Genomic DNA, 27,138 nt, shown 5'->3' with positions numbered 1-27,138 from the left:
AGTATAGGGAAAATGGGAGTAGAGGTAAAATGTTAAGTGTCAACCATAGAAAACACTGTACATATTATATGTTAACATTATTGATCAGGATGACATGGGATCCTTATGAATTACAAAGTCTGTTTCGCGAAACGAATTTAGAGCCTAAACCTCGATGTTTAGATCGAGATTCTGTTTATGAAACTAAATCGTTTTGAAGATTAAATCAAAACAAAAGCCATAATTAATTAGTTGGTTATCTGTCGAACGTCAGCTTTGTGTTCAGTCATTGTCAGTTATTTGACGATTCCTGACTGACTGACAATGTTCATTATACAAACGTGTGGAGCTGTCAGCTGGACTGTGGTGTGGCGGGTCTACACGGCATTAAATATTTTATCCGATACAATTTTCAATTAACTTATTTTAATAAACATTAGACAAAGATTGCATCATGAAAGTAGTTTGTAGTAAAACAAATCCACCGCTCGGTAAGGCAAATTTTTAGTGCATTAAATGCACTTATATTTTCATGTGCCGTAAAGTTCATTAGTTCTAAAAATATTTTAATTCCCAGGTGGTTTGCTAGCAGTGGAACTCTATCGGTCCTCAGCAGGCGATGTAGAGATTGTTTGGGGTGCCGAATCAACCATTACTCTTCCTAAATCTACTAAAGCACTGTCATATGGGACTAGTAATGATTTGATAAGGATTTTGGAGAATTCTTTTAATAAATCTGTTGGAACCTTGCAGAGGGTGACAATGAATCATTGGCTTTCATTCAGCCTTATTTTGGAAGAGGACATCCAGGAATCTTTGTGCTACTTGGACAAAATCTTGGGACCATTAACTTACTTAGTGGGGGAATCATTATCAGTGTCTGATTTGGCGGTCTTCAGTGTTTTATATGGTAAAATACAAAGTAATGGCATGTATTAAAAAAAGTCTTAGATGCTTTTGATTAATTAATAATAATTCTTGGCACTTCAGTTGGTCTGCTGAGTTTAAATACATAAATAATTTTAAACTTTTAGCCTCAAATAACTTTAAGGAAATAACTAAGAAGAACCCTCCAAACAATATAATAAGATGGATGAAACTTATTCAAGCTCAGAAGCCAGTTGAGAAAGCTTTGAAAGAAATACCTTCTGATATACTACAAAACATCACTAAGGCTTCATCTAGGTGTGTACACATTTTTTAAACAAATTACCAGAATGAAGGAATACAGGAAAAATAAGGTTTACCTACAAATTGAAATGCTCATCTGTTATCACACAAACAGCTGTTGTTTGTGCATAGACATTGTTTTTTTTTATTTATTATATATAAGTTTGTATTGATCCTTGAAAAATTAAATTAATTTGTTGCAGGAGATCACCACCTTCTAGTAAAGAATCAAGTTCTGGTCGCCAGCAAGAAGGTAAATTCATCGAATTACCTCATGCTGAAATGGGAAAAGTTGTCGTCCGTTTTCCACCTGAAGCATCTGGGTATGTAAATGTAACATGAAATTTTAATGTGGAAAAATCATAGAAAATATATTTTTTATTCCACATCAAATATAACAATACTGTCATGGCTGCCTACTGTGATAAGAAATGTGAGTGAAATGAGGCACAACCCGTATAATATATTTATTTTTGTTTTAGATATTTGCACATTGGTCATGCTAAGGCAGCTCTGCTCAATCAATACTACCAGCTGGCTTTCGAAGGCAAGCTTATTATGAGATTTGATGATACAAATCCTGCTAAAGAAAATGCTGATTTTGAAAAGGTAATTAATTCTTTTAAACATTGCGATAAACTGGCAGGTTTATCAATATTTTAATTAAAGTTCACCTCTATATGAGCATTATAGGTTTTTCTTTTAAGTGCTAAGCTGTAGTATATAGCTAAACTTTAGTATAAATATGAAATGTATTATTTGGGATCCCATAAACCTCTAATGGGGTATAGAGCAGGCATTTCCCATTGTGTAATTTATTATAATAGCTTTTTGATGAACTTACCAACATGAAAAAATTGTTTTAAACAGGTAATCTTGGAAGATGTAAAGATGTTAGAGATAAAGCCAGATATGTTCACACACACATCTCAATACTTTGACCTGATGTTACAATACTGCGAGAAGCTAATTAAGGAAAGCAAAGCTTTTGTAGATGATACACCGGCAGAACAAATGAAGAACGAGAGAGAACAAAAGGTTGAAAGCCGAAATAGGAACAATTGTATGTATTTTCTGTTACAGATAAAGCTGAAATGAGAATTTTATTTATTATTAGCGGTCTGTTCCAGCATTTATAGGCTATACTTGTTTAATTATATTTTATGATTGTATATAATTATAATAAGTATAGCCTAGGGGCTGTTCAAGTATTTCGTAAGCTGGGTTAGGGAGGGATTCTTCAATTTTCTTATTTGGTGCTTACGTTATATGGTTATTTGTTTATGTACTATTGAGAGACTATGTTTGAGAGCTTTGCTAACTTTCGCTGACAAGAGGAGGCCGTAAATCTGCTAACGGAATACTAGAATGCCCCCCTATGTTGCTTAGTTTATTCTATTTAATTATTGCCGAGTTTTGTATGAGACTTTAAAATGTGAAATATTTATAATTTTTAGCGGTAGAGAAAAATCTTCAATTGTGGGAAGAAATGAAAAAGGGCAGTGATATTGGCATACAAAATTGTGTGCGCGCAAAAATTGATATGCAATCACCGAATGGATGTCTTCGGGATCCTACCATTTACCGTTGTAAACCTGAAGTACATCCAAGAACTGGAAACAAATATAAGTATGTATTTATCCATACAATAAACAACTCTTTAACTATTTATTTATAAGTTGTTTTTGTATATGTCTTATATTGTAAAGTACTTCTACAGTCTGTTTTCAATTGAGAATTATGTCTCAGACATATATATGTTTTATTTATAATCCTAAACTTACCTCATTTATTAGCAATGTTTAAAAAAAACATTTATTGCGGTCGCAATATACTCTGATTTTGCATTCCGTATAATTCTGACGTTTCATAAGTGTTGCTACAAAAGTTCTCCACCGAGAAATGGAAAAAATTTACCTATTTGAGGGTAATAAAACATGAAACGTATTTTCTTGTTTTAGCTATAAAAAGGTAAATCTAAATATTTACTTACCCCAGTGACCAAATGCAAAAATAACAAATATTTCCATAATTCGAACAAAATATTGAATATTGCCATATCTGACATGTTAAAAAATTATAGCTGTCAGAATTCTAAGAAAATAGAAATCAGAGTATAGGTTGCGTGTGCTTTCGTTATATGTTATGCATTTTTTTTTACTAAAATTATGATTAGGGGATACTTTATATATAATAGGGGATAGGTGAAACGGTCGCCCATAGACACTCACATTGGTAGAGGGATCGTAAGTGCGGCCTTAAATTTTTTTTAAATTGAAATATTTAAAATGATTACAGAGTATACCCAACGTATGACTTCGCGTGTCCAATAGTGGATGCGATTGAGGGTGTGACTCACGTACTACGTACTATGGAGTATCACGACAGAGATCCGCAGTTTTACTGGTTTATTGATGCCCTGGAGCTACGCAAACCATACATATGGGAGTACAGCAGGTATGATTTTTTAATTTATTTAAGTCTTTGTTAGCGATGACACTTTTATTTACTCTAAGTAATACTAAATATAATTAAAGTAATAAACCGTCAATGTTCATATTGAATTTAATATATCAAACATTTCTAGGATGGCAACACTTACAATCAAAAATCAATGAAATCATTTAATCTAAGGAAAAATTTGATTTATCTTTAGGAAATGAATATTTTATTTTCAATTATGGAACTTATGCTATGTGATGATTTTTGGAACTTTTATAAAGATATTTTTTATTTATTTACAGACTAAGTATGACCAACACAGTGCTTTCAAAACGGAAGTTAACTTGGTTTGTCGAGCAAGGTCTTGTCGATGGTTGGTAAGTAAATTGTCTATAATGAGATATTATTTAAATACATTAAAAACTTACATTGTTCGATCATAAAATACAGGCTATAAATTATAAAACGTAAATCAAATTTAATTTTAGTCTCGTGTTAAACAAACTATGAAGTTGGCGTGTTTAATTGCACTATGCAAGTTACGTGTGATATGTTTTGGAGTAAGAAATTTCGTCGTCATATTTGTTTAAAAAATAAAACATTAAAAATATTATTTCTACCTGCGGCATCTACAATTTCATGTATTTCCTTAATAGTACTACTATCCTCGCTTGTTCTCTATTAGATTTATATGGCATAAAGCACAATTAAGCACAAACAATCTTTTTTTACCATAAATGATGAACTAGTGTTCAATTTCTAAATTTAATCTAATTAAGATTTAAGAAGAAATTATATGCAAAGTCCTATACCAAACCCATTCTATATACATACTATGATATAATAATAATAAATTTATTTACAATATTCAAATGTTTTATACGGTTTAGATTATATACGTTATTTTCATTATGCTTGAGTGACTGTACCATCGGAACCCCTTCACGTGTAAAGGCACCCCCAGTTTTTTTAAGACGCCCTCTTCACTTCGTTCAACTTCCATATATTTGCATCTTGGTATATACTCTGTTTTAGGTCATAATGTAAATCGTAAGGCTTTAATAACATTTGTCTTATTTATTCGCTTTTAGTACGCTTCTTTCTATTTCTTTCTTACATTCTATTAAAATGATCTTTATACAGGGATGACCCCAGAATGCCGACAGTGCGCGGTGTATTACGTCGCGGTATGTCTGTGGAAGGGTTGAGGCAGTTCATACAAGCTCAAGGCTCTTCACGATCGGTCGTATTCATGGAATGGGATAAGATATGGGCTATTAATAAGAAGGTATGAAATATACTTACTGTTTTGTCATTTTCTATCGAATTGTCTTTACCCTGTTGGTGATTCAGTTTTTAGTTGTCATTATACATTCAAAAGTTAAAGACGTGTTTCTCTAATTGATCCGCCGGCACTAGCAAAATTAAACCCGACACTAGCAAAACTAAACCTTGCGACCTCACCATATGGTCGACTTCGAGCCACATAAAAATTGAATAACATTGTATCGAGAACCGGTTTCCGCAAACAAAAGAACTGCATTCCTGAGCGAAGCGAGCGCCCGGTTGAAGCTAAGTGTAATTTAAAAGACAAATAACTTTTGAATAACTGTGAATTAGAACGTGCAAGTGACTTTAAAGTGATTAAATAATGGCAAATGTGGAACAATTGTTAAATGTACTTGAAAATAATACCGAACTATTAAAAAAGACTCAAATAAACATTAAAAAATGTGCAAAGGCTAGACTTACAAAAGGTTATTTACGAACACGGATGGAGTGTATAGAAAGTTACTGGAACACTTATAAAAGTGCACATTTAGATTTAATAAAAATTACGCCGCGTGAACAAAAGTCAATTTTACCATATTTTGTCAATGAGGATTATTATTTGATTGAGGATTTATATTTATGTATGGTATCTGACATCAAGGATATGTTAGAAGGTCTTGAAATTCAAAGAGGACAACAATCCTGTATTCAGGGGGACGGTTCCACTGTAGTCGAATACAACGTACAATCCCAGGTTCGACTCCCACGCATTGAATTACCTACTTTTTCGGGTAATTATGAGGATTGGCCGTCTTACAAAGATATTTTCGTTGCACTGGTACATGACAACACGTCACTATGTAATGTTCAAAAACTACATTATTTGAAATGCAGCATAACAGGTGAAGCAGCGACTTTATTGAAGCACATTCCAGTAACCAGCGCTAACTACATTCAAGCATGGGGAACGCTGAACCATCGATATGGGAACAAGCGTCTAATAGTGAATGCATTGTTGAAGCGACTTTTTGCCCAGAAGAAATGTACCAGCCAAGCCGCAACACCACTGAAATCTCTACTCGACACCACCAACGAAGTATTACAAAGTCTAAAAAATTTGGAGGTGTCGACGGAGTCTTGGGATCCAGTAATTATATTTCTGGTCGCACAGAAGTTGGACCCAGAATCCCAGAAGGAGTGGGAACAAAATTCTTACTCAGAGAACTCTCAGGATTTGTCGACTTGGAGGGATCTGCGCAAGTTTTTGGAGGCAAAGTTCAGAACATTGGAATTAGTCAATTCCACCACTACTTCAAAGCTTGCCAAGGAACGAGTCCTTCACGTTATAGCCACAGAAAGACCAAAGCAAAGAAATTGTGCTTTATGTACAGATGCGCACACGTTATGCCATTGTAACGTATTCACCAAGATGTCACCAAACGAACGTAGAGAACATGTCAAAACAAACAAGCTCTGTTTCAACTGCCTCGGGGTTGGACATTCGGTGTTTAGGTGCCGTTTGCCAACATCATGCCGTGTATGTAAGAGACGTCACCACACTCTTCTACATCTATCTAACTACGGGGAGGCATCGGCTTCTCATGTTGTAGCTAATCAACCGATGTCATCCAATCAAGCAAATGTAGAAGAAAAGGAAGTTCAAGCAATGGTTGCGTCACACTATCACGCAGGGCGGAAACAGACAATTTCACTATTAGCCACTGCAATTGTAATTTTAAAGAATGAACGTGGATATACTACTACATTGAAGGCGCTAATAGACTCAGGATCTCAAGCATGTTTTATAAGTGAGAAGGCAACTCAGATCCTGAAACTACAGAAGAGAGCAGTAGATCTTATCGTGTCCGGACTTGAGTCCACGAAGGTTAGAGTGAGGCATGAAGTTAATGTTAATGTATCATCACGATGGAACAATTTCATTTTACCTATTAAAGCCTACGTGATGTCGAAGCCCTTAACCTCTAACATACATTCGGGCACAATAATAAGAAGAGATTGGCCGCACCTTGCTGGCATTCAACTGGCAGATGAAACATATTCCGCATCCTGTAACATTGATCTGCTGTTGGGTGTCAATGAGTATGTAAACATTATGAAGAAGGGATTAATCAAAGGTCCACCAGGTACACCATGCGCACAAGATACATACCTGGGATGGATCCTTATGGGTGGAATTGACATCAAGGTCAATCATGAGCAATCCTTAACGGTCATGAAACAAGAAGTTGATATAGAAGATTTACTGAAAACAATATGGGAAGTTGATGAAGATACGAAAAGAAACCTAACACAAAACGAACAGTTATGTGAAGATATATACACTAAGACACAGAAGCGAGATAAATGTAGAAGATACGTTGTCAAATTACCATTCAACATTGAAGAACCTAAATCAACAGACGGAAACACGAGAGAAATAGCAATGAAAAGACTAATGCAATTAGAAAGAAGGTTCAATCAAAATAAAGAATTAAAGCAAGAATATAAGAAAGTAATTCAAGACTACATAGATCTAAAACATATCGAAGAAATACCTAAAGAAGAAATAAATAATAAATCAGTCTACCTACCTCACCATGCCGTGATCCGTAATGATAAAGAAACTACGAAGACTCGTGTCGTATTTGACGCCTCGTGCAAGGGCTCTAACGGTGTCTCTCTCAATGACGAACTGTTGACGGGTCCTGTACTGCAAGACGATCTGAGAAACCTGATAATGAGGTGGAGAACTCACGCCATTTGTTTTGTTGCTGATATCCAGAAAATGTACCGTATGATATGGGTTGACCAAGAAGACACAGATTATCAAAGAATTTTGTGGAGAAACGACCAATCTGAAGAAGTTAAAGACTACAGATTGTTGACTGTTACATTTGGAACAGCTGCTGCTCCCTATCTCGCCGTAAGAACCCTTATGAAATTGGCAGAAGATGAAGGCGACCGGTATCCAGAAGCTGCCAAGATATTGCGTGAAGATTTCTACGTGGATGACGTAATGTCTGGAAGTGACAGTCTGCAACAAGCAATAAAGAATAGTCAAGATCTTAGAGAACTTCTTCATTTGGGCGGATTTGAACTAAAGAAATGGTCGTCCAATAGCCGAGAATTCTTGGAAACAATTGATCCTAGCAATAGATCGTCTAATGCTAATCTGGAACTAAAGATTGATGGAACAATAAAGGCACTTGGCGTACAATGGAATTTAGGAAAAGACAGATTCGAGTACAATTTAAACTTACCTTCAATCAATGAAGTGATCACGAAGCGAAGCATTCTGTCTGACATCCAAAAGCTGTTTGACCCACTCGGCTGGATTGCGCCTAGCATCGTTCTGACAAAAATACTAATGCAAGAACTATGGCTGGAAAAGATAACCTGGGACGATGCATTGAATTCAAAAATAGCTAGCAAGTGGATCACATTGCGATCTGACCTTGAACATGTGAATGGAATCTACATAGAAAGATGGGTAGGTACGACGTGCGCCAACAGAGAGTCCATCGAACTCCACGGTTTCAGCGATGCATCCATCCAAGCATATAGCGCTGTAGTATATTGCAGAGTGACGTACCCAGACGGTACGAACAAAACGACGCTTATCGCAGCAAGAACAAGAGTAGCTCCATTGAAAACAATATCCTTACCTCGTTTGGAGCTCTGCGGTGCGTTGTTACTCTCAAGATTGCTTAAGCAAGTTGGTCAAGCAATGAGAATACCTGCAACTCAAATTTATGCTTGGACAGATTCGTCCATTGTCCTGGCATGGTTATTTGGAGAGCCAAACAACTGGAAGGTGTTTGTGGCAAACAGAGTTGTTGAGATTACAACCAATGTATCTCGCAGTCAGTGGTATCACGTTCAAACTCAAGATAATCCAGCTGATGTTGGTTCCAGGGGGATACTAGTAGAAAATCTTAAAAAATGTGATTTATGGTGGCATGGGCCAGACTGGTTACAACAATCGAAGATACAGTCCACTCAAACAAACAGATATTGAAAGGAAAAATAATAAAATACAAAATTTAAAAATAACTTACAACAAAAATGAACAAGAGAAGAGACTACTCACACAATTTGAAGAATTTGATACACTATTAGAGCTACTTAGAACAATCACATACTGCTGAAGATTCCTGAAACAAAAAACATTAAAGGACAGAATAGATAGTAAAATCACGACTGAAGAACTACACATATCGATGCAAATCTGTATAAAAAGAGGACAAGAAGAAGAATTTACAGAAGATTCGTTAAAAACAAAGAAAAGAGTTAAGAAAACAAGCAAACTAAAAGCACTAGATCTTTACCTTGACAAAGATGGAACCCTTAAGGTGGGCGGTCGGCTCAGGAACTCTGAACTGGCTAATGAAGTGAAGCACCCAACCATTTTGGGTCACGCAAGTAGACTTACCTATTTAGTGGTCGCAGAAGCACATTTGAAGACGCTGCATGGAGGAGTGCAACGGATGGTCTTACCAGAGTCTATAGTGTAAAGAATGGAGATCATATAACAAAGAGATGCGTAACCAAACTATGTGCGTTGCCCATCGAAATCGATTAGTGCTATATAGTTGATAACATTTATTATTTTACTATTGTTCTTGTATAAATTCTTTCTGACGCATCATATGCCTATACGTAATAACTTAATGATTGTTGTAGAAGCAAACTCAGAACATGTGATTAATTACAGATAAATTTTGTTAATCTTGCTTATTTTGAAAGGACTTTAGTAGTCCTTTGGTGGGCGGCTTATGGTGATTCAGTTTTTAGTTGTCATTATACATTCAAAAGTTAAAGACGTGTTTCTCTAATTGATCCGCCGGCACTAGCAAAATTAAACCCGACACTAGCAAAACTAAACCTTGCGACCTCACCACCTGTGATTAAAAGATAGATGACTGGTCACAATGAAATGAGACTTTTTTGTTAATAAGTGTTTATATTTTAAAAGGGCCACAATGTACTATTGTATTGTCATAGAAATGAGTGAGTTTCTTCACGTAGTATAAAGCTAGGTCCTTTGCCATATTCATCGGTTTGCCAGTTTGATATAACAAAATAGCTACACAAATTTTCATGCGATTTCTACTTTTCTTTCTACGACTAAATCTTGAGAAAGATCACTTTTGTCAAGATCTGGAGTGGGTCGTTAGTGTCCAATAAAGGATTTAAAAAATATAAATCCTAATATAATGAGCTGTTTAGCCTAGTAGCTTCAGGTTGCGACTCTAATCTCTAAAGGTTATAAGTTCAGATCCTAAACGTCGTGTCAGGCACAGGAGGCTGATGACTTACTTGCCGATTAGATTGACCAATGATCAAATCAGATCAAACAGATACAGAAATCTGAGGCCCAGACCCGAAAATGGTTGTAGAGCAGGTTTAGTTTGGATAAATATAAGACAAAAGAGTTCTAATTATGGATTGTATGAAACATATGGGTTCATATTTTGTTTATTAAAAAATAAGAATACCAGTAAAGACGGAACTATATATAAAGAGACACAATTCTGTGTATGTTTTTTTACTAATTATTTTTTAGTAAAAAGTTTCTGACTCTGAGAAATATTGACAAAATCAAAGTAAACATTGGCTAAGAAAAAAACTTTTTAAAATTATGTTAAGCTTGCAAATGCCATTCAAAATAAAATAAACTACAAATCACAAACATTGTGATCTTTCAGGTAATTGATCCGATAGCATCGCGTTACACGGCCCTCGAATCAAACCGAGTACCGGTGAACCTAAAAGGTACATCCGAGTCCACATTGACAGTGGCCCTTCACCCCAAGAACCCAGACGTAGGGTCAAAAACTGTCTGGGTGGGTCCCAGACTCCTAATTGACCAGGTAGACGCTCAAGCCCTGAAGGAAGGAGAAAATACTACATTTATTAATTATGGCAATATCAAGATAGATAAAATACATAAGTAAGTAGGCATATAGATTAATTTATGTAAATCTGCTTACGTAATACTTGAACGGTCCCTATGTAATGATTCCAAACATTTTTCTGTTATTTTTTACTTTATAATACTACACACTGTAATTATTGTACTTTTATCTCAGACATTGTTTACGTTATACTGACTTGTATAGTAGTTTTATTCTAGAAGACAATGTACTCCACATTGTCTTCACATATAATTATTTAACTAATGTAAAGAAATATTTTACATCATATTTTAAGAGACTAAGTGTGGAGTTTCTTGCCCATTCTTCTCCACAAGAAAGTACCTTTTGGAAGGGGCAACGAAAATCATCTTTATACATCTATACTTCTATACTAATATTATAAAGAGGAAAGGTTTGATTTTTTGTTTGTTTGTTTGTTTGTATGAATTGAATAGGCTCCGAAACTACTTGGCAGATTTGAAAAATTCTTTCACTGTTGGAAAGCTACATCATTCCTGAGTGACATAGGCTATATTTCATTTTCAAAAAAAATAGGCATCCTTACTAAAATTACGATAACATTAACATTTGTTTATTATTTGATACAATTCTAACAGATGGCGCTGAGTTAAAGGTAGTTTAGTTTAGGTCCGTGTCGTGGTACCAACGTTTCACATAAGTTCTCCTACGGTTTCCCTTGATTAATTTACTACTATGTAATATAACAAAAACCTTAGCCACAGCAACGCTTGGCCGAGTCTGCTAGTATTTTATATAACGTTCAAAAGTGCTATTTTAGGTGGTCTAACTGGAATAAATGATTTGACTTGACTTATAAAGAGTATTTTTTATAGAGGTCCGGACGGCAAAGTGATAAGCGTGGATGGTACTCCGAACCTAGATAATAAAGACTATAAAAAGACCCTCAAGATTACTTGGCTAGCGGATACTGATAAGTCTCCACACCTTGAGGTCTACTGCGTCTATTTCGACCATATTATTTCGAAGCCTTTGTTGGGAAAAGACGAAGACTTCAAAAAGTATATTGGACATCAGACTAGGGTAAGTTTTGGATAAATCCAGCAAATGTATTTTTAAACCATTGTTGAAGCTTATTAAACGAATCCCTAGTTTATTTTATTTACCTATAATGTTTTAATTACCTAGTTTAAAAGTGAACGAATTAATAATTAAAAAAATATTTATGGTCAGCTAAAAAAATACTATTTAAAAAATAGAAAGATTATAAAAGGAGTGACCATGGGTCTACCAGCAATTGGTATTCACTTAAAGTGTCAATTTTTATTATTACAAATTTCTCACAAATTTTGAATCGTTTATTTTTATAGATCTATGTATTTTTAGTATGTCATTCATAATTATAAACTAATCATAGCTATTTTAACTGATCCATATACATTACGGACTTTTGTAATACTTTGTATTTTAGACACAAATTAATAAACCAATGCACGCATTTTTTAAAGTGTCCCACGTGTCTGTTTGTAATGTAGACTAATATTATTCAAGGTCTGGATCATACAGGTTTTCCCTAATACAATTTGTATCATTTACTGAAAAAATTTGTCCGTAGTGGGAAATACCTATGTTGGGTGAACCAGAATTGGCTAAAGTCAAAGTCGGAGATATCATACAACTGCAGCGTCGTGGCTTCTTCCGTGTGGATGTGGCATATGCTGGACCTTCACCACACACAGGAAGAGTCACGCCATTGGTGCTGTTCCATGTTCCTGATGGCCATACTAAGGAAATGCCTGGGCAGGTGAGTGTTTTTAATTTACAAGAGATTTAGAATCCGACAGAAACGCCCCACAGAAATGATAGTTTAAACTAATCTATTACTATTCTGATTCATTTATCATCATTTTTTATTATCAAAAACGGTGATAGTTTGAGGTTTTATGCTCAGTGTCAACAGTATTACTAGCGCTGCGGGTTAGATTGAGAGAGGAGACTAACTATCGCTACTGTATGCTTGAGAGAAAGGGAAGCCAAACAGACTGGCGCCGTAACGCGTGACGTAACGAAGTGATTTACCCTCCCATAAGAAGTTATCATTTAAAAATTTAGCGATTTTGCACGAGTCTGTTGAGAATCGAAGTTTCATATTTATATTTAATTAAGTCTTTATGCTAAAGGCTTACCACATTTTAGTGTGCTCGATTGTATATTTAAAATTATTGTTTGGTTGGCCTGTCCCGGGTCATTGTTTCGGTTTTTTGAGTAAATATATAAACTAGTATATCGTACGCGTGATGAAAATTATATGTTTGACTGTTACGAAACCTATAAAATTTTTCAATGTGTTTATTCTGATAATCGGGATGAAGACAATTTATACAACAAAAATAAATAATGAAAATCGTATTGAGTCTAGAATCGGAATCGAACAAAACTCGATTTTGATGTATCAGTATGTACAATTTTCTTATCCTACATAGTAACAATATATAATAATATATATAATTTTTTTAATTACCTTTGAAATACTGTTGGGCCATGGGGTTCAAGTGCACAGGCACTAATTAAAAATTTAAGTTGGCACATGGTAGATAGAACCGATTATTAAAGAGTTCTTTGTAAAACCTATATCTCGTAAATGTCGGGCGCTAGTTCACGACTATGTTTAGTTAAGAAGCTAGGCTGTTGATTGAACGGCTGATTAAGTTTGTTGGCTGCGACATCGACATGGTAACATATTTAAATAGTGTGGCGTATATTTGTGTCTTTGAACGACATTACGATCGTTTAACAAACTTTTAAAAAAAAATCTAATCTAATATTGTATAGCAGAAATTTTATCAAATTAATAACAATTGTAATGTTAAAGTTAATTAGAGCACATAGGTGTTTATACATTGATACATTTCTGCATTTCGTTTATTTAAGCTATGTAAGCCTTCAATGTACAGTGTTTTGTGAATGTTAAGCGTGAAGAAAGTGAAAGGTCGAGAATTGTGTCACAGTTGTGAGTGTGATTTTAAATTATCCACGTGTAAGTTGCTAATTTTTGCGTATTAAAATACTAAAATGTACTTAAACAATAATTGTGCTATTTTTTCACGATAAGTCTTGTTTATACGAATAATTTCTCATTATGGGGTGAATTCGAATTATATTTAAAAATTTTCTCATAAATTCCAATAAACATACTGCATTTTTTTTGGTTCTTTTTAATTTGGATATTAAATAATTTTGAAGTTTGGTCAATCGAACTTCTAATTCGACGGGATTTGTTCCGCGCAGAGTTTTCTTTTAATGTTTTTGTACGGTTCCTGGGTCATCGGGGTGCTTTAAATATAGAATTACATTTTAGTGCGTTGCCGGCCTTTTAAGAATTTCTACGCTCTTTTCTTGAAGGACCATGGTCGAATTGTTTCGGAAATACTTGAAATACTACTTGTATTCATTCGTTACATAGAAGTTAACATTTCGCTTAGATTGTATTGTTGTACGCGAGTGGTTAATATAAAGTAAAACAAAAATATTCTATTATTTAAAGCACCCGCTGACCCAGGAACCGCATCGGGTCATTTATTGGTAAAACTGGTCCAGGATTCTCTGTTTAGCCATGACCACCATGACTCATACAAGAACATTTTTTAAAAATCAATTTCCAACTCGCAATATGGTTTTGGATCATTAAATAATATGGTTTGTCAGTATTGTTAGAGGTCATAAATAATTCCCACTGAGTTAGGTATCCACTTAAGTTAGCTCCAGTCCATTCGGCCTGAAAGTTTTATATTATCCAATTGAGTCACTGTGATGAAAGAAATCGTTTTTAGGTTTGTCTTATTTAGGCAATTATACACGATGTTAAGTTGATATTATTTTATTCCAGCCAAAGTCAGTACAAACAACACAAGTCAAACAGGCACCAGCGATTGATGCGTCACAGCTGAACCAAGATATTACCAAGCAAGGGGAGTTGGTGCGATCCCTCAAGAGTGCGAAGGCTGAAAAGGCCAAGGTGGATGAGGCTGTTAAAACCCTCTTGGAGCTTAAAGCCAAGTACAAGACGGCTACTGGACAGGTTAATATTTAAGATTATTTTCTTTAAGTCAAAAAGGTACACACTAATATTCATATCTCATACTCTGCGTGTGAGATTGAGAGAGGAGCCGGCCTTCCGCTGCCGTATGCTAAACAGACTCGCGCCGTAACGCGTTACGTAACGAAGCGGTTTACCCTCCCATGAGAAGTTATCACTTCAAAATAGAATTAGAATTTTGAGTAAATATGACGAGACAATTAAGTGTAATTGTTGGATAATAGTAAAATACATTGTAAATATTTTCATTTTCCTTTTAATTTGGGTGGGAAGATTCGACTGTTGGGTAAGAAGTGTCTACAATATGTGGTCTTTGTTTATCATTAAAAGTACATATATATATATTTTATAGTAAATTCTATCACAGTTTATTTCTACAAGACATTTTCAAAATAATAATAATGTTTGAACATGAGAAAAAATTAATTACAAAGGTATTTTCGTATACATTTAATATATCTTATTAGTGCCATGAAATACATGAATACATTTATTTAACCTTAAAATTCAAATAGTCAAGATAATTAATTTAAAGTTTTAATGACTACCGCGTCATTATTTTATAATTTTATGATTTTCTATTAATGTTGTCTCCTCTTGTCCTTCTTAATATTTAATTTCCTAATTCTTCCTTCATAACTAAAACTTTGTTTCTTTTGCCACAATATCAAGTGTCGCCAACGGCTGAATCTTCATCACATCACACATTTTTAATTATTATTGTAGGAGTGGAAACCTGGTGCAGCCCCAGCAACCACTACTCCTAAAGCCTCTGGTGATGCAGAGAGTATCAACCAAGAGATCGTGAAGCAAGGTGATCTCGTCCGCTCTCTGAAGACCGCCAAAGCCGAGAAAGCTAAAGTAGAAGAAGCTGTCAAAGTCCTTCTAGAGCTTAAAGCAAAATACAAGGCAGCATCCGGACAGGTATGATATTCCCGTCAAATTATTTTCTGTTTTATCTTATAAATGTAAAGACTACCAAAGTAGACAGTTTCATTTCGTATAAGGAACTGATGATAAAAAGACTTATTAAATAAAGATTGAATAAAACAAAATACTACAACTACTACAATTACAAAATACACATGTCAGGAGTGAAACTTTTTTGTAAATTAATTATAACTAAGGTAAAAGCCTTGGATGATCATGTACCCAGTATACGATCATTCCATGTATTTGTATATCTATATTCACACTGTTTACACACTAAATAATAACTTATTAAATTACTAAAACTTAATACATTTTCACAAAATATTTAAAATCTCTTTAAGGAGTGGAAACCTGGTGCAGCCCCAGCAACCACTACTCCTAAAGCCTCTGGTGATGCAGACAGTATCAACCAAGAGATTGTGAAGCAAGGTGATCTCGTCCGCTCTCTGAAGACCGCCAAAGCCGAGAAAGCTAAAGTAGAAGAAGCTGTCAAACTCCTTCTAGAGCTTAAAGCTAAATACAAGGCAGCATCCGGACAGGTAAAGTATTTCCCTTCGATTGTAAATATTTTTAATTTAAGTAAGTCAAGATATAATTTTTCAATAAATATTTTTATTAAATTATACACAAAAAATAAAATTATCAGTGCACATCCCAGATTTGAATTCGTGAGATCATTAATTCTTTAAACTTGAAGTCAGCAGCTTTAAGTTGATAGCGTAGAGGTTTTTAACAATCTTGATTTTTACATATCGGGGTACCTTGAAAAAAAAATGATTTTATTATCAGGGATTTTTTTCACAACGCATTTAAAAACACTAAGGAGTGGAAACTTAGCTCCAGCCAACGACTGAATCTTCATCACATCACACATTTTTAATTATTATTGTAGGAGTGGAAACCTGGTGCAGCCCCAGCAACTACTACTCCTAAAGCCTCCGGTGATGCAGAGAGTATTAACCAAGAGATCGTGAAGCAAGGTGATCTCGTCCGCTCTCTGAAGACTGCCAAAGCCGAGAAAGCTAAAATAGAAGAAGCTGTCAAACTCCTTCTAGAGCTTAAAGCTAAATACAAGGCAGCAGCCGGACAGGTATAAATCCTATATAGTGTTATTTTTACAGTATAAGTATCGCACTTAAACTGTCCAATGTATATACAGATACCGGCAAACTTCTTGAGAATTATTTCTTAAAAGGCCGGCAATGCACTCGCGAGCTCTCTGGCATTGAGTGTCTCTGGCCGGCGGTATCACTTAACATCAGGTGAGTCTCCTGCCCGTTTGCTCTATAAAAAAAAATTCAAAATTAGACTCGTTATTTTTTTTTTATCCATATTTAAAATACGGGATCCGATAGACGATATTCTTACACACTTCAATACAAAAAATATGTAAGAATGTAAATATCCACTAGAACACACAAAAAATTTCATCAAATCCTGCCCATCCGTATAGGAGTTTAAATACGAACACATGCGCAGAATATTTATATTTACACACCAGCAATTTATTTGCTGTGCAGAAAAATAACCTAGATACGGTTGTTGCGCCATGTCTTGTTTGTGAACCTAATCCAAAATCTAAAACCATCCACGGCGCCACCCAAACGCATACAAAAAAGTTCATTCAAATCGGTCCAGCCATTTAAGAGGAGTTCAGTAACATACACACATATAGAATACTTATATAAAGATTAAGACAGGATGCACAAACCGAGATAAACATATCAATTTTGCATATTCTATACAAATTATTTTGTAGGATTGGAAACCAAGTGCATCTCCTACGCCCGCTGTATCTGCTGTTGCAGATAATGTTAGTGATATTTTATCAAAAATAACGGCACAAGGTGATAAAGTACGCAAGCTGAAAGGGGAGAAAGCTGACAAAAGCGCCATTGATGTCGAGGTAATCATATGTTTAGTAATTTTGTACACATTTTGAATATATAAAACAAATGTTTTGTTCACAAAAAATCTGTTGATGTTGTCTGTTGTGCCTGTATTACGTAACTAACAATATAATAAATAATTATAAAAACTTTATTCATGAAAAAATAGACTGAGAAAATTTATTTATTTTTATTTATTTATTTATTTCCAGTAAATTTTCCTATCTTAACAGTTACAACTAATGCGATAGAATTCCATTATATTACCCACACCAACTAACCTACATACAAACATTAAAAAATTAAACTTAAATTCCTAAATCTTATAACTAAACAATTAATTTATTGCTAGTCCCCACACCTTGTAGTCCCTTTCTTTTTGATATTCGAGGTGGAAATGCATTTGCGCATCCCTTGCCCTAAAAAGTTGAAGGGATATGTGGGACTCAACCCACACCAAGATCTCTGCTATTCAGAGACTATTTGGTTTAAGTTTTCACTGCTTAGATATTTCTTCTTTTTTCTATAGCTATAATTTTACTGATTTAGGTGAAAAATCTACTTAATCTAAAAGCCCAGTACAAATCGGTAACCGGAAAGGATTGGACACCCACTGCAACCCCACCAGTCAAAGCGGAAACTGTTAAACAGGTATTTCTAGTTTAATTCTTTAATTTAGATTTTATACTAAAAGTTTTATGTAAATGAACTATTTTGGACATTTTAATATATGTAATTTTATTTTTTAATGTAATATATGTATAAATAAATATAATGAGTGTGTTTTTAAATAAGGTAGAATAAAGGTTTTATGGCACATAGAAATAAAGTCCATTGGTGAACTGACGGGTAATCGAAGCTGTCCTCAAGGATGAGAATCGCACGCTAAAGTAAATTAAAAGTAAAAAATGAGACCACATTGGTTGTTTCCTTACGAAGTTACTTGTATAATTTTAAGATTTTAATCTTAGTCATATTGCCCGTACCAGGAATAGTAAGCAAGGAAACAAACCTAAATCGTATTTGGTCAGAAATACATCAAGTTAATTCTATGTATGTTGTTTATTTAATAGGAAACGATGAACGGTAATAACGGAGAAACATTAGCGATGGAAATTGCAAAGCAGGGTGATGTCGTACGCGATCTCAAAGCGAAGAAAGCGGACAAGGTAGATGTCAATATTTTAATGTTTAAATATTATGATAATTATGAACCTTGTACTCACCTACATATATTTGTGTCTAAACTTAATACAAAATTTTTATAGCAGAATAGATTTTTAATTCCTAAAAAGACAAATCACATATTTCATATATTTCCCACCTAGGAACAGTTTAAATTGGTAATTATAGTATTTTTCTTATATATTATTCTCTGAACCGAAAAAAATATATATAAGTAATTTTGACTTCCAAAGGTGCATTTTATAGGCTTAATTTAAATAAATGATATGACATTACTTAATACTTTAAATGTGTCCTCTTGTAGACATTTTTGTTATTATAACAGAGGGCAAAAGCGCATTATAATAAAACACTTTTTTACGGATTATAGTTATGTATTATTGTATTTAAACTTATAATTATTTGTACATAATTTTAAATTTAAACCGACGTTTCGCGTGCTTTACAGCGTGCGTGGTCACGGTGACTGAAGACAAAGGTGTTATATAATGCGTAATACTTTTTGACATTATATTAAAAAAATAATAAACATTTAAATGTGTACTAAAATTTAAAAAAAAATTAAATTAAATAAACTATACTTTCCGATAACAGTTTTGATTTATTTCTTGGATAATATTTTTAATAGTCTTTAGACTATTAAAAATTATAGTAGGAAACTGTGTAGTCTTTAGACATTACTTAATACTTTAAATGTGTACTCTTGTAGACATTTTTGTTATTATAACAGAGGGCAAAAGCGCATTATATTAAAAAAAGAATAAACATTTAAATGTGTACTAAAATAAAAAAAAATAAAATAAAATAAACTATACTTTCCGATAACAGTTTTGATTTAATTCTTGGATAATATTTTTAATAGTCTTTACTATAATTTTGTTAAAAAACTCATTTCATTATCCTATTCCATCCTATAATTATGTTAAAAAACTCATATCAGGCTAAATATCACAAATATACGAAATTATAATTATGATATTATAACTGCAAATTAATTAAGTCAAAAACTAAATTAGTTGTAATTAATATTTTCTGGTCAGTGGGGCTGTTTTTATATAATTCATACCCTTAGCCCCTCCCTTAACAAATGAATGAATAAAAATAAATGTTAAAGAGAGTCCCTGTGTCAGGCGTTACTCCGACAATTTCGCTTATTGCAACGGTTTTAAAATCAGTGTCAGCAAAAGCTAGTCGTACAATTAATAAAAATGATTACCAATTTTTATTTTTCCTTATTATTTTTTAACTTCATAGTTTTAAACAAACTTTGCTCGTAGGCGACCATAGACGCAGAAGTAAAGAAGTTGCTGGATTTAAAAGCGAAATATCAGCAAGAGACTGGCACCGCATTTGCAGCTGCTCCAACTAGGGACAGCAAACCCAAAGAGAAGAAACCGAAAGAGATAAAGAAAGAGAAGCCGAAAGAACAGGTAAATTTTCATGATTTATACCAACACTTAAACATCGCATTGTAGCTGATGTACTGTAGTCATTTCATACATCAGCACAGAAACTGCTGAGCTCTTTACTAGATCCGTATTATCCATTTTACCGTAACCCATGAAGGCAATGATGATATTGGTAAATTAATTTAATAAAAAAAGGCAAATGTATAAATTATCATATAAATGAAAAGGAATTAACTTTTATCCGACTTCAAAAGAGGGCTTTTACGTGTGCAGTGTGATCTATAAAGCCTTCTATACACAAGTTTGTCCACAAATTTCTTGTAAGCCAGAAGATACCGAAATAATTCTTGATCAAAGGAGGTATATTTCTTACTAACCTAATATAGCCTAAGAAATGGTTAATGTATTTTGAGCCTCCAAGTATTTCTGGAGGTAAAATATGGAACATGCATATTTAATTTAGGTAAATAATATTGACATTTATTATTACTAATATTACATATTATACATTTATAAATAATTATTGTAGACACCAAAGCCTAAGGAGGAATCCTCAAGTGGTGTGAAGAAAATAACTCGACTCGGATTAGAGGCTTCAAAAGACACTGATCTTTCAGACTGGTACCAGCAAGTTATTACTAAAGGTATGTGTTATAAATAAGAAATTGTTTATTTTATGCCACATTTTAACTAAGTTCTATACAATACAAATTAATTGTGCTTCGATTACAGAACTGTATTCTTCTGTAACTTATTTAGTAGTCTATATTCACGTACAATATACAGTCAAAATCTTGTTTAACGACCACGGAGGGACTACTCATGTTTGGTCGTAAAAACCGATAGCCTTAACAGCCGATGACTTTGAACTAATACAATAGAATTCAGTTGGGACCTTTGATTTTGGTTTATATAACCGGTAGGTTGTTCTAAACGATGTCGTAAACGATTTTGGCTGTAAACGTGTATTGTGTTAATCGTAGACTGTGTATAAATGTATAATGTAATATTAGTTATTAACTTCTCCACTTCCATATAAACTGTTTTATCTGTCTATTAGTATATAATGCTATTAATTATAGAATTCTAACCCAAACGTTATCAAATAAGAAAATGAAATAAAAAGCAAACAAACAAATAAAAATAACACTAAAATTACGTGAAGTAATTAGTAATTATCTGAAATATATGTATAAAAACAAATTTTAATCCAATTTATAATTAATATCGAAAATATTGATTGATTGACAAAAATTCAAGATATTTGTAGTATAAGAGATAAACCAAAATTCGTCTTTTTCACATATTAACAAACTCTAAATATATAACAATTAAATAGAACCCCAGGTTTCACACAAGACAGATAATACACATCTGAAAGAAATATAATTATTTCTTTGCATATAAATTTTGTTATTTGATAACAAGGGTTACCACCGCACGAGTGTCACCTTTTTGGGGTGACACCCACCCGTTTTCTCAACTTTAAAACAATGTACAAACAAACAAACAAAATAAATCCCTAGCATAACAATGTTTTTATCAGGGATTTCTCCACTAGCACGGCTAGCTCAGCTCCATCTAGAATTCGGGTACTCCATCTAGGGTCCCATACTCGCGATCTTTGAATAAATGATCCACGTCCTTTATCATATAAAATTTATTGTTTTTACTTTCGATGGGGTGACACAACATACACATACTTATACTTTGTCTCTTATAATTTTTCACATTTTTGCTTGTTATAGCGGAAATGATCGACTACTATGATATCTCCGGTTGTTACATCCTTCGACCATGGGCGTATAGTATTTGGGAAGTCATTCGCGCATTCTTCAGCGATAGCATTAAACGTATGGGCGTGAAGGATGTGTATTTCCCTATGTTTGTGTCAAAGGTAATATTATATTATTTGTTTTTATTTTGCCTTTAGTTTTGAGTGTAAAAGTAATTGTTGGCTTTATATGCAATGGTTTAACTTGTTCAATCTATAAAATATAATTATATTTGAGGCATTGTTGCATATTACAAATCCAGCCGTGTAAATATAATTTCACACGGCTGGATTTGTTTGTTTGTTCTCGCGAAATAAAATACGATGCAAAAAAATTTAATCCAATATTTATCCTTATTACATAGAAGGTTGACCCATTTAAGACAATCTCATTTTCATTAAGATTAAGCGAAAATGCCTTAAGCGATGAAACAGATATTAATTTATCTTATTTCTATAAATTAATTAAATTAAATCCCAATATCTAGGCATGTCTCCTGTATATGAAAATTTTAATAAGTCTCTAACCTCGAAATCAATATTATTTTTAGGCGGCATTAGAACGCGAGAAGACCCATATAGCTGACTTTGCACCAGAAGTGGCATGGGTGACGCATTCTGGTTCTAGCGAGTTGGCGGAACATATAGCCATACGACCGACCTCAGAAACCGTTATGTACCCGGCCTATGCCAAGTGGATACAAAGCCATAGGGACTTACCTCTTAAGCTGAATCAGTGGAATAACGTCGTTGTAAGTATATTTAGATTTTAGCATAAACTTTGAATTTGAATAAAAAAAATAAAAAATACGTTTATTTTGGAACATAAGATCATCTAGGTATCACTTATTCCACGTCAATCAATTCGAACTTGTAGGCATCCCTACTTATCGGCAAAGAAGACAGAGGGTGTAGGCCGAGAGAAAAATCCGGCGTACAAAACTCTCGGTACTCTTTTAAAAAAGCAAATCATCAAACAATATTTAAAACAAATATATCAAATTAATTAAATTAAAAAAATAACATACAAAAGAAAGAGTATAGTTTATTTTTACATTGAATTATTGAATTCCGTACTCAATTGTCAAAATTATTGTTAAAAGCGGTGGGAGTTCAAGCAACCGCAACCATTCCTGCGAACGCGGGAATTCCTTTGGCAAGAGGGACACTCCGCGTTCCGACTTCAGAGCGAAGCAGAGGAGGAAGTGCTACAGATATTGGGTATTTAATAAGATTAGTCGCACACACATACTTTTAAATATTGTGTTTGTATACATTAACATGAAAAATTTAACAAAGAATAATTATTGTTGTTAATTTTAATGAAACGTTATGTTATAATCATTTAATTAAGTGGCAGTTAAACAAAGACTTAAATTCTAGAATTAAACTTAATAAAACATCACTTTAATTTATTTATCAGGCATTAAATTTTGAGCAAGAAGCCGGAGTAACGAAGGACCTTTCTAAGTGGATATTTTTATATTTATGTTTTTTTTATTACAGATTTATACGCAAGGGTATATGAAGAGTACTTAGCTATTCCAGTGATAAGGGGTAGAAAAACCGAAAAGGAAAAGTTCGCGGGTGGAGATTATACCACCACTGTTGAAGCATACATTGGTGCTAGTGGCAGAGCTATACAGGTAAAATAAAAAAAAATGGAGGATTTTCACTCAACTTTTTGATACACGGAACACAATCATACATTTATGGTATCCAGAACTACTACTACCTTAAAAGCCGGCAATGTACTCTCAAGCCTCCTGGTGTTGTACCCCCGTACATGGGTGGCAGTAAACACTTACATTTAAGTAACTGCTCATGTGCGTCGTACCCCATAAACAAAGGATTTAAATAATAATTCGGTCACAACCATACCTTTGCTTACCTAATAAAAGTTCGCTTAGAGATGTATTGATACATGTATTTTTATATGAATTGTTATACTATATAAAAACTAAAACTAGTAAATAAATAGAAAAGGCAGTATATAACGTAATATATTATAATATTGAAATACAATAAAATACTTATTAACCCCACTATTTAAAAAAAATAATCAGCTATGCATCGTTTTGACATACCTCTCTTTTCATCTCGGGGATTTGACAAAAAGATACGAAAGATGACTTACGAGTACAATTAGGCTAATTTAGTTGTAAATGAAGTAAGTAATTAACATATATCAAATATTTATTTTAGATAAAGTTCTAATTTGAATAAATAAATCTATAATTTTATCTTAGGGCGCAACAAGTCATCATTTGGGCCAGAACTTCTCCCGTATGTTTGACATTGTGTACGATGATCCTGAAACCCAAGAGAAGATGTTTGTCTATCAAAACTCTTGGGGTATAACGACAAGAACTATTGGTAAGTTTGTAAAATAAATCAATTTTCAATGTGTATAATACTCTTCTTTCTTTTTAACTATTTTATTATTATTTTTTATTCAATTTAGTTTGAAGCCATAGTTACTCATCAACCCCACCACCAAACCCAATGGTAGTCATGCTTTTATCAGCGGTGCTTAATAGGACTGTGTCTTACTTAGGGCTGATCACCTACTCCTCTTAAGCCATCCAACTAAGAATCACTACTTAACATTGAATAACATGACGAATCTTAAAATAAAATAATTCAATTGAATTACAAATAATTAAATCGCCGGAACAATGTCCTGAACATCGCCAATTTTGACAAACCAATGAAAATTCACATTTATTATCTGACTCCAGTGACCATTTTTAAGGTTTATTAAAGGCATGTGGTTACATTGGTTTTGGAAACAATACCACATAATATGTTTCACAGGTGTAATGGTTCTGGTACATGGTGACGATAGAGGTTTAGTTCTACCACCACGAGTAGCAGACATACAGGCGATAGTAGTGCCTTGTGGTATCACGGCCTCTAGTAGCGCTGAAGAGAGGAAGGGACTAATGGACTCTTGTCAGAGCCTGGTGGATGAATTGAAGGCAGCTGGTATCAGAGCCGATGGCGACTATAGGGATAACTACTCGCCTGGGTGGAAGTTTAACCATTGGGAATTGAAGGTATGTTCTTCAAAAGATATTATAAAGCTGACGTCCGACAAGCTTTTTTTTAATAGAACGGGGCAAACGGGAAGGAGGCTAATCTGATGTAAGGGATATAGATAAGAAATGGCGTATTTAGATTTTACCTCTGCTCGGGATTTTGGTCTGTATATTATATTACGACTCAACAAACTTCTTACCCCTAGAATAAGACAGTTTTAAATTCTTGTAAATGTAGCTGAATTAGCCGTTCAATTAAAAGGCTAGTCTTTTAACTAAACAGATCCGTTAAACTAGCGGCCTGAAAGATATTCAGCCGTAGCGTTTGTAGCAACAATAAATAAACTGGCTAGCGTACGATAGAGTGACTATGTGATAGAAATAAACTTAAACTTACCATAAGATAGCATAAAGGTAAGTTAAAATTTGGCGTGTATTTGTGTGTACTTACTATTATCATCCACTATTACGAAACACGTCTACTTCGAAGAATGACCTCTGACGATATTGAAGTCGATATAATAGGCGGTATATTTATTGATGGTCTGACCCCTGCCTATGAAACTAATGTTATATAACTTAATAATTACTTTCCTGTCTTATACATAATAATAAATTTTATAAACTTTCAACTGTTTTTTGTAAAGAAACAAAATTTAAAACTTGTTTTCAGGGTGTGCCAATCCGTGTGGAATTAGGACCGAAAGATATATCACGCGGTGAGGTGGTTGCCGTGATCAGACTGACAGGGGAAAAACAAACCTTTAAGAGGAACATGGCGCCGACGCAGCTTCGAGAGAAATTGGATACGATACACGAAGAAATGTTCAAGAAGTATGTAGTAGTGTTTTTTTTAATGGTAATAATAATAGACTTAGGGTCCTTCAAGAAAAGAGCGTACGAATTCATAAAATGCCGACAACGCACTCGCGAGCCCTCTGGCATTGAGTGTCCTTGGGCGGCAGTATCACTTAACATCAGGTGAGCCTCCTGCCCGTCTACCCTCTGTTCTATAAAAAAAAGATTAATCCCCGATTTGAGCAGTAGTGGCTTCAGCGTACTAGTTTCAGCCCTGAGGTCTCGTAGGCTCTTTTCTTTCAATGTGCGCATTTAACATTCGCTCGAACTGTGAAGTAAACCGGCTTGCCTTACACTCAAAACTTCGACGGCGTGTGTCAGGCACAGGAGGCTGATCACCTACTTGTCTATTAGATTGAACGCTATGTGGTTTCCACACATAGATTCAGCTTAGTCATGTAACAACATATGGGCTGTAATTTGTTAGAAAAATGTTATTGACATTTGAAGATGATTTCAATGTAGTATATTTATTATAGTATAGAGAGAATAACAATTTTTTTTTTTCGTAGAGCAACTAAAGAGAGAGATGAGAGATTGTCACTTGTCACAAAATGGGACGACTTTACAAATGCACTGGAACGCAAGCACATCATTCTTGCTCCGTTCTGTGGAGATATACCCTGCGAAGACAACATTAAGAATGATAGTGCCAGGTAATGTTTTCATTTAGTCGGCTTGTCATATTCACTTTTATTCATCTCCATACATTGAAGCTGTTAAATTTTTACCTCATACTTTGTAATTTTTTTTAAAGTATTAAAATTTGTTTGAATGGAAAAGGAAATTATTGTGATTAAACCAGTTTGCCTTAGACCAAAAAACTCCAGGGCGTGTCTCAGGCACAGTTGACACGATCTCCTATATATATGTATATTGTGTAGTATTTAACAAATGAAATAAATAAGAAATCTGGGGCCAAGAACTAAAAAGACCACTGATTTATCAAATCTTTTACAGGAATGAAGATGATCAAACAACTGAGGTTAAAGCTCCATCTATGGGTGCTAAGTCACTTTGCATACCATTTAAACAGCCTCGTGAAATATCAGCGGATGATTGTTGTATACATCCAGCTTGTAAAAACAAGCCTCAATTCATTACTCTGTTTGGAAGGAGTTATTAAAGTCAATTTATATCATTTGTTACACATGTATTTAAATAAATAATTATTTTATGACTTTTTATTCACA

At 34.0% G+C, this 27,138-nt stretch overlaps 1 protein-coding gene across 2 annotated transcripts; it reads left to right on the top strand.

Annotated features, from left to right (window-relative positions):
• Positions 1-313: 313 nt before the first annotated feature.
• On the top strand, positions 314-27,132 carry LOC110992010 (bifunctional glutamate/proline--tRNA ligase). Of its 2 annotated transcripts, XM_045628732.1 has the most exons (31): positions 314-470; positions 557-889; positions 1,014-1,164; positions 1,353-1,472; positions 1,632-1,758; positions 2,020-2,212; positions 2,607-2,778; positions 3,448-3,606; positions 3,894-3,968; positions 4,735-4,879; positions 10,572-10,816; positions 11,636-11,843; positions 12,376-12,564; positions 14,647-14,838; positions 15,583-15,780; positions 16,131-16,328; positions 16,682-16,879; positions 17,549-17,695; positions 18,228-18,329; positions 18,752-18,847; positions 20,141-20,293; positions 20,802-20,916; positions 22,021-22,169; positions 22,598-22,798; positions 23,150-23,267; positions 23,553-23,692; positions 24,296-24,422; positions 24,864-25,105; positions 25,761-25,921; positions 26,458-26,601; positions 26,906-27,132. In XM_045628732.1, the coding sequence occupies exons 1-31, from the start codon at positions 434-436 to the stop codon at positions 27,069-27,071; spliced, it is 5,001 nt and encodes a 1,666-aa protein (XP_045484688.1). In that variant the 5' UTR covers positions 314-433; the 3' UTR covers positions 27,072-27,132. The 2 variants fall into 2 exon arrangements, with proteins under 2 accessions (XP_045484688.1, XP_045484689.1); XM_045628733.1 differs by lacking the exon at positions 15,583-15,780.
• The last annotated feature ends 6 nt before the right edge of the window (positions 27,133-27,138 follow it).

The sequence above is a fragment of the Pieris rapae genome, chromosome 1, assembly GCF_905147795.1.
Source record: "Pieris rapae chromosome 1, ilPieRapa1.1, whole genome shotgun sequence".
Taxonomy (NCBI): domain Eukaryota; kingdom Metazoa; phylum Arthropoda; class Insecta; order Lepidoptera; family Pieridae; genus Pieris; species Pieris rapae.
Note: the sequence above shows the minus strand (reverse complement) of the source record. Positions and strands in the feature narration are given on the sequence as shown.

Coding starts and splice junctions, on each gene's coding strand:
- LOC110992010 (XM_045628732.1), top strand. CDS start 434: ATGAAAGTAGTTTGTAGTAAAACAAATCCACCGCTCG. Junction 15,781..16,130: donor ACAAGGCAGCATCCGGACAG/GTATGATATTCC, acceptor AATCTCTTTAAG/GAGTGGAAACCTGGTGCAGC. Junction 25,106..25,760: donor TTAACCATTGGGAATTGAAG/GTATGTTCTTCA, acceptor ACTTGTTTTCAG/GGTGTGCCAATCCGTGTGGA.